Below are 8582 nucleotides of genomic sequence, written 5' to 3'. Positions count from 1 at the left end.
CTTCTCCCTGCTGACTGCTGTAAAGATGGTTAATGCTGGATGTCATTAAGTTTAAAGGTCTTCTTCTTTTTTTTTTTTTTTTAAGGACAACTACTCTATCAGGAATTTTGTCATTGCCTTTGCCAACTTGCATGGTCTGCCAGTCACTTTTGCTAGATGAAAAAAAAAATCACTATATTTGATAGTTGTGTGTCTCTGTGTTGCCCAGTCCTCTAGGGGAGTTGAATGGGAGGTGGGTCTGATGTTTTGCTTTTTAAAAATGTTTCTTTTGCTTGGATGCTCCAGCTCATCAGATGCTAGGCTGGCTGCTAGCCATTTTTCCACATGTGTGTCCAAACAGACCTGTGTAAGTAGCACATATCACACGAATTCAACAAATACTGAATGAATACAGTGGCTGGCACATAGGAACCATCCCGGATATTTACTGAATGAATAAACACCAACCTTGCCCTTGGTCCCGTGCTGGATGCTACAAGTTAGGTGGTAGGAAGGAAGGGAGGAGAGAAAACTCTATATGAGATCAAGTAGGTTCTGCCCTCAAGGGGTTAATAGTCTCCAAGAGAAAGATGTAAATAAATAACCGTAATTGAAAGTAAGATTCATTCAGTGCCAAAAAGAGTGGGAGGTAGAGGTTGCTGGGCGGGGCGGGGGTGGGGGGTTGGGGGGTGAGGGGAAGGGTGGTGGCGAGGGTGGCAGGGTGGGGGGCGGTTAGGATGCAGGGAGAACTTGAAGGAGAGGCAGGCATTCAAATTAGATTTTCCCCCAGTTTAGCGTTAACTCTGGCCCCAGTTGGAGTCCATGAATGTGGAAGGGCCCTCCCCCTGCCAGGTGCTGAAATTGTGCACGAGCTATTTTTTTTTCCTTGGCTAACAACTTTCCTCTCACGGTTAATGACTAATCCCAAGGAGCATTAGCTCACTCTGCAAATATGAAATTATAATATAGCAAAATATAACGCTAAAAGCCATCAATCTAATTTTAGTCGCAAAGTTGAAAATTCATAGCAATAGCATTAAAAGAGTTACATTGTTACGATTTCAGTCAACATATAAATGAAATAAAATTATTCTGGCCTGGCGCAGTGGCTCAGGCCTGTAATCCCAGCACTTCGGGAGGCCGAGGCGGGCGGATCACCTGAGGTCAGGATTTCGAGACCAGTCTGGCCAATATGGTGAAACCCTGTCTCTTCTAAAAATACAAAAATTAGCCGGGCGTGGTGGCGCACGCGCCTGTAATCCCAGCTACTCGGGAGGCTGAGGCGGGAGAATCGCTGGAACCTGGGAGGCAGAGGCTGCAGTGAGCTGAGATCGCGCCACTGCACTCCAGCCTGGGCGGGAGAGCGAGGCTCCATTAAAAAAAAAATTGTTCTACTTTAAGAAACCTAAAATGACGGCTTAATGGCAGAGTAGTATTACGATATAAAGCATTTAAAATGAACAGAACATGCAGATCTTACTTTTTTTCCCTTTCCTTTTTTTTTTTTTTTTTTTAGTGTATTGTTGCTCACAGCGAGACAGAGTGTTCTGCTACCCACAGGGCCAGGGCCTCACACAAGCCAGCGGGCTCTCCAGGGTGCGCGCGCGATCTACAACCCGCCCCTTGAAAAGCAAAGCAGGGCCCGGGACGCTACGGGTGTCAGCCGGACCCGCTTAGAGAGGGAAAGTAACCGGAGTCGGCCGCTTCGGGCGGACCCGCCCACTCCCACGAGTTTCCCTGGCCTCTCGGCCCCGCCCTCTCTTTTATTCGGTTTGCAGCAACCGGAGCTGAAACTTTGCAACCCGAGCGCGCACGCTCTGCGCTCGGCCCTGCCAGGGCAGCACGGGAGGGCGGCGCAGGAGGTGGGACCTGCGCCGGGAAGGCTCCGGGACGCCGGCGCTCGCGAAGCGGGGACCCCGGAGAGCCAGCAGGCCAGAAGACGGGCCGTGGGAGAACTGATAGCGCCTCGGGAGACCCGAGGAAGTGGTCCCGGGTCGGGAGGCTCCCGTGCCGAGCCGAGGCCAGGGGTCTGGGGTCGGAGCCCGGCGTGCCTGCAGCTGCCGTCTCTCGGGAGCAGCAGCTGTGCCCGGGATCCCGGCGGCGGTGGGGGAAGGAGGAGCTGCAGCTGGACTGTGGCAGCTGGAGGGAGAGGACCAGGCTCCCCTGGCGGAGCCGCGCTGGGACGACCCGCTGACCGCGGCCATGCAGCCTTGACGGAGTCGCTCGGGCGCAGGGGAGCAGCCGCGGCGCGCCCTCCCGGGAAGGGGCACCGGAGCGCAGGCAGCAGCACTTTATCTCCGACTCTCCAGCCCAGCGAGAGGCGAAGCAGTTTACCATGGAACCCGTGACCAAGTGGAGCCCCAAACAAGTGGTGGACTGGACTAGAGGTGCGCGGGCCTTGGCGGGGGGGGTTCCAGAGTCCTCCAGCCTCGGGGATGGGGCGGGCGGGGAGCTGAGGAAGGGGGTGCTTGGCCCTTCCTCCCGGCGAGAAGCGGTGAGGGCACAGCCCGGTGGCAATGCAAACTTCTGCTGAGTGGCCTGTGCGCTCCTATCTCTCGTACCTGCTCTGAGCTCTTCCTTTCCGGGGTGCGGATTGTGGCAAGCCGAGGGGAGCCCCATCTTTAAACCAGGGAGTAGGGGTGGCCTTTCTGTGGCGGTTGAGGGCTGGGGATGCCGATCTCGGGACTCGGCACTCGGGCCGGGGGGCGTTCTCCCTGCCTGGCCCCGGTGCGGTGCCCGGCGACCCGGGGGCCCGAGCGCAGAGGCACAAGGCGCCTTTGTGTGGGTGACTCCCGCCGGACCTCGTCCATGCCGCCTGCCCAGAGCCGTCCGCAGGCGTGACAGGGCAGTCGGACAGGTAGAGGAGGGGACTCCGGCGGGTCGCTGAGCATGTCTGCTTTTGTTGGAGAAGGCCAGAGGGCCGCGCAAGAGCCAACACCGTGGCATTTGCGCCGGAGAGAAACCTCGAGTCAGGACTCCCCGGGAGGCAGTGACTTTTGCTCCGGGAGGCGCCAGTATCCCCGGTGGCGCTGCATTTTCAGGCCACATGTAAGCACTGGGAAGGAGAAATCTAATTGTTTGGAACCACTTTGATTCATACAATATTTGGGATGGGGAAGGCAATGGGGCTGGGGCGGTGGGGGTGGGGTGGGGGGAACGAGCAGAGGTAGAAGCTTGTCCTCCTAGCTGGCTCGCTTACTTTTCGATGTCTCCCACGATTTCGAGGGAAAGGTACTAGAGTTTACTCAACCTTTTTCTGTACTTTCAAGAGAACAAAATCCACCAAGAACAATCTGTATTTTCGTGTTCCCCCCCCCCCCCCCACCCCCAACGACATCTCTGTTTCAAGTTACTGTTTGTTTTTCTATCTGCTCTTCCAGGTGAGGAATGGTGTTCTTTCTCAGTAGTAACTAGAATTGTATAGCGCTTTACAGTTTGCTAAGAGCTCTGTTATTGTCCTTGGTCATCACAGTAAGCCTGTGAGGTAGGTAATACTGGTAAGACCAGGTCATCTTTCAAACCGTCCCACCCATGGCTGCAGCATACTGAAAACTGATCACCGCTACATCTCATTTCTCACGCCTGTGACTTACGCATAGACCACGTGGAATAGGATGTCCGAGGTGTGTGGGGTGTGTCAGTGGGTATGTCTGACCATTTCCTGCTCCTCTGGGAGAACTCCTTGAGAACGGGTTTGTCAAGTGAGCAGAATTTCCTGGACTCCTATATAAAATGAAGCTAAAAACAACACATGCTTTTGCGTTGGTGACTAGGTTTCCCTGGGTAAAGGGTAAGTGGCATTGCCAGTACTTGGTAGGAAGCATGAGCTTAAAAGCCATCCATGCCCACGCTAGCTTGAAATGAGGTGTGTTCCTCCATTCAGGATGCTACCAAATTCCCTAGGCTGGCAACTTGCTGAAACTGAGTTCATATCTATTTTATCTGTATGTCCCTCATAGAGCCAACTTGAGACACTGCAAATTTCAGCTACTGTTGACTTCTAGAGCCGCTCTGTCCAACTTAGTAACCAGTACCACTTGTGGCTCTCCAGCCCTTGAAATGCGGCTGGTTAGAATTGCAATGTGCTGTAAGTCTAAAATACACATGGCATTTGAAGACTTGGTATGAAAAAAAGAACATGAAATATCTTAATGCTTTCTATTACATGTGGAAATGATAGTATTTTGATAGGTTAAATAAAACATATTACTAAAATAAACTTCACCTGTTTATTTTTACCTTCTTACATATGTCCCCTAGAAAATCTAAAATTACACAGGGCTCACATTTGTGGCTTCCATTATATTTCTATTGGACAGTGCTGCTGTAGCGGAAAGAAAGGGTTACATCTTATCACCCTGGCTTTTCTGAGCCTCTGCCAGCTTAGTTGATAATGTACAATCAGAAAAATGGTAACAGGCACACAGGAAGATTATGGAGTGAGATCTTCACACCCTCAAGATTTGTGTCTGTTTTTTTTTTTTTTTGTCCCTCTTGGGATTGGAAAAGGAGAAGTGTAAAATCACATCCCGTTATGTTTGTTGAGTATTTAAATGTTTTTGTTATCCAGTTGAGTTATGAGTTAGTTGAGTTACTTTCATCTAGGAAAAGTTTTCTCCTGACCTGAAAGAACACCTATGGCTGGCCCAACACCTACGATACTTACTAGGTTACATACCTGTGGTTGGCACTTGGCTACGTTATACAAAATGCCAGTGCCCTTTTGGACCCTGAAATACAGCCTAGTAGAAAGACCTGGATACTTTCTGTGTTCGAATCTAAAAAAGATGGCTAAGATGATAAGAGGCCGCAATCTTCCAAGTTGCATGACCCATTACTTGAATATTTCTCATAATAATGATGCTCAAGTATTGACTTTTTAACGAACTATCGACTTACAAAAGCTTGTTTGCTTATAGGACTATTTTTAGTGCTCTTTGCTAATCTCTTTACCCAACCTTTATTTTATAAATACATGCTACTGATAATCAGCTCTTCACGTAGACTTTGCTACTCTTGGTATTGCATGAATCTGGGTAGGGCAATTATGAGAACCATAGAAGGCCTTAGATTTAAAACTGTCTAAACCTGGCCACAGTCGACAGCTGGAGCTCACCTTCTTGTTATTTGACAGACGTGTGCCTTAGGAAAGAAGTTGCTGTCTACAGAATGAATTAATCTGTCTGGCTTATATTATTAATGTTTAGCTGCACTGTCCCCAATTTTACCATAATGTTAGTGGATCCTCAGTCATTATTAAGCCGTGTATCAGGCACATGTCTAAGCATTGTACAAATATCAGCTCATTTAATAGGCACAACCACCTTTGAGGTAGGAACAGTTATTTCCATTTTGCAGTTGAGGAAACCAAGTCACACAGAGATTGACCGATGTCACCCAGCAGAGCAGGTGGTTTGGCTTTCACTCCACTCCATTTTCTCAGGAGTGTCTTCCCAAGGCCACACCTAGACCACAACGAGAATCTTTACATTTATGAATGGAACTTCAGGATTCAGTCTGAATAGCATATGGTAGCAGAGGACACTCATCCAGTATATGTCTGTGTTATTCTCTATCTTTAGTTCATGTCAGAAAGTTATTTGTAAGTCAAATTAATTCCTAGTTCATGGCGCCTTGCCAGTCAGTTTAGTAAAGGCCTTTGCAAAGCAAATGATTTTTTACAATATGTAGGGTTAGCCGCACATAACAGAAAACCCAGTGGGTTAACCAAATCAGGGGGTTCCATGGCGCTGCCATCTTGTTCAGCCATTCGTAGCACATGGCGTAGGGTATGGCCTGGCACATGGTGTTCCTTTTCATACTTAATGCTTCAGTGCAAGGTGGCGGCTCCTGCACGATTGTCTTCCTATTCCAGGCAGAAGGGAGACTCATGGAAGACAGAAGACAGGTAGCAGCCAAGTCTTCCCCTTTAAAGAGTTCTTTGAAAAACTATCAAGTGACCTGGTTTACATCTCAGGTGCCAGAAATGTCACATGGCCACCTCATGCAGCAAAGAAGGCTGGTTGCTATAATTTCTTTCTTTTTCCTTCTTTTGTTTCTTTTCTCCTTTCTCTTTCCTCCCTCCCTCTTTCCCTCCCTCCCTCCCTCCCTCCCTTCCTTCCTTCCTTCCCTTTCCTCTCCTTTCCTTTCTTTTCCTTTTCATTGCTTCTTCCCTTTTTGCTTTTTCCCTTCCTTTTTTTTTTTAAGTTTGGTACATTGTGGCCCTGAAAAAAACTCGGAGTTTGGTCAGAAAGGAAAAAGGGGAGAATAGATATTGGTAGGCAGGCAACAAGGATTTACATGCACTGATTTTCATAGCTCAGTTCTTAGAGTAGACATGTGCCACATTCCCTACTTATATCTAGCCCTGTTTTAGAAATAGCATTATATCTTCATTCCTGTTCAATCTTCTTAGGTCAAAATCTGAACTTATATGAGGTCTTTTTCTCTAAGCTCGATTTAAATATGAGAAATTTCATTGTCAAATGCAGCTACCACAAGTCGTGTTTCTGCTTTAAGGCCACTGGGGAGTGCCTTCAACGAGGAAGAAGTGGGACTGGTTGTCCCAGCAGAACTGTCCTAGCCTTGGCTGTTGATCAGCCCAGAGTGGGTAGGCTCTCAATAATTGTGTAGTTGGCCGGGCATGGTGGCTCATGCCTGTAATCCCAGCGCTTTGGGAGGCCGAGGTGGGTGGATCATGAGATCAGGAGATCGAGACCATCCTGACTAACATGGTGAAACCCTGTGTCTACTAAAAAAAATACAAAAAAAAAAAAAATAGCCAGACGTGGTGGTGCGCACTTGTAGTCTCAGCTACTTGGGAGGCTGAGGCAGGAGAATGGCATGAACCCGGGAGGCGGAGCTTGCAGTGAGCCGAGATAGCGCCACTGCGCTCTAGCCTGGGTGACAGAGTGAGACTCCCTCTCAAAAAATAATAATATTAAAAAAAATTGTGTAGTTGAGTCAGCACATCTCTAAAACCCAGCTTTGGTCCCAGGACAGAAGTCTCTCTGGCCAGCTTCTGGTGCTGCTAGTGTTGGTAGCAGTCCCCATCACCAACCAAGAGAAAAGGGGGCTTTCTTGCTCAAGGTCTAAGCCACGGGCCCTGCTCTTTCCCTGTCATGTCTATTTGTTTATGACGCATAGCAGTCTTAAGGTGCTTCACTATTTGGTCATGGAAAGGCTGGAATTTCCAAGTTAACTATAGAGATCTGATATATCACAGGTCAACTGCAATGTACTACCTTGCACTGTTAGGCCCTTCCTGCTGCCGTCCAGACAGAGGCAGTTCTTTCTGTATCTTGATTCCAGTTTAGGTTATACCTTTTCTTTTAGCCTCTGTGGTCCCTGGGAAAGGGAGGCCTTTTTCTTTTAGCAGCTGTAGGTCTACCGTTTGGCCATAGTTCAGAAAAGCTCTTCATTCCACCCTCTCCTTGGTTCCATTCTCTCTCCTGCACTCCAGTGATAAAATTCTCTTAATAACAGAAAAACATTGATTGATGCATTTATTATCTTGGCAGATGCCGTTCTAAGTGCTTTATTTAGGCTCTCTCATTATAAAAATTCTTTATTATTATTATTTTTTAATACAGAGATGGGGTCTCACTCTGTTGCCCAGGCTGATCTTGTCCTGAGCTCAAGTGATCCTCCCACCTCAGCCTCCCAGAGTGCTGGGATTACAAATGTGAGACATTGCACCTGTCCAGCCTCTTTGATTTCATCCTTAGAAAACCCAGTGAGGTGTATGAATAATTTCTAGCCCATATTAAGGAAACTGAAGCAGAGAGAATTTGCTCAGAGTCCCGTAATTATTAGTCGTGGTCTCTTTGGGGCTCTCCTGTACTCCATCACTTTGTCACTTTGATGACTTGTACCAGGGGGTGGAGCTGAGTGGTTCAGAGCATGGGCTCTGGAGCCGGACTTAGTTTGTATCCCAGTTCTGCTTTTGACTGTGTGATCATATGTAAGCTCTCCATAAATTTCTACTCCTTGTTTTTACTGCTTTCTCTCTTCCTTTTTCCTATAGCTCCAGGACACAAACTGTTCTCTCTGAGCAGTCAAGTCTTTCATAAGGTGTATTCTTATCATCCAGGGGCACCTTTCGGTGTCAAAGAGATTTCTCCGCTGTTTACCAGCTGGTCAGAGGATCCAGGGCAGAACTTGCAGCTGATCAGGAGGGTTCTTGACTAGCGGAGTGATAAATGCCTCTTGCAAATATCATGAACTTCCCTTGGGTAAATTAGTTTGAGCCATATTTCCTCGCTTTTAAAAAATAGTACCTGGGCTTGCGGTGAGCATGGCATAGGACGATTTTTGCTGTCAACTGTTGGCCCCCGTCTGGCACCTGGTCTGTGACCAGCAACTTCAGCATCACCTGGGAGCTTGTTAGAGATGCAGAAGCTTGGGCCTGCTCAGTCAGAATCTGCATTTTAATAAGATCCCCTGGCAATTCGTGCACCCATCACAATTAGAGAAGCACTGTTCTGGCACGTAGCTGCAAATGTGTTTTCAAACTTTGCTGGAGTCCTGCTATTGTAGTATTGGGCTATTTGGTCTGGTATGTACTCCAGCTGTTTCATTTACATTCTGGAGTGATGACACTT

The 8582-nt window shown here is 48.1% G+C and overlaps 1 protein-coding gene across 2 annotated transcripts in view; it reads left to right on the top strand.

Annotated features, from left to right (window-relative positions):
* The first annotated feature begins 1744 nt into the window (after nucleotides 1-1744).
* CNKSR3 (CNKSR family member 3) overlaps nucleotides 1745-8582 on the top strand; it is a 102878-nt gene continuing 96040 nt past the window's right edge. For both annotated transcript variants that reach the window (XM_003255497.4, XM_030809861.1), the window contains exon 1: nucleotides 1745-2366. In XM_003255497.4, the coding sequence (XP_003255545.1) occupies nucleotides 2315-2366 (52 nt within the window). In that variant the 5' untranslated portion in view covers nucleotides 1745-2314. The remainder of the gene's footprint in view (nucleotides 2367-8582) is intronic.

This window comes from Nomascus leucogenys, chromosome 3 (genome assembly GCF_006542625.1).
Source record: "Nomascus leucogenys isolate Asia chromosome 3, Asia_NLE_v1, whole genome shotgun sequence".
NCBI classification, from domain to species: domain Eukaryota; kingdom Metazoa; phylum Chordata; class Mammalia; order Primates; family Hylobatidae; genus Nomascus; species Nomascus leucogenys.
Note: the sequence above shows the minus strand (reverse complement) of the source record. Positions and strands in the feature narration are given on the sequence as shown.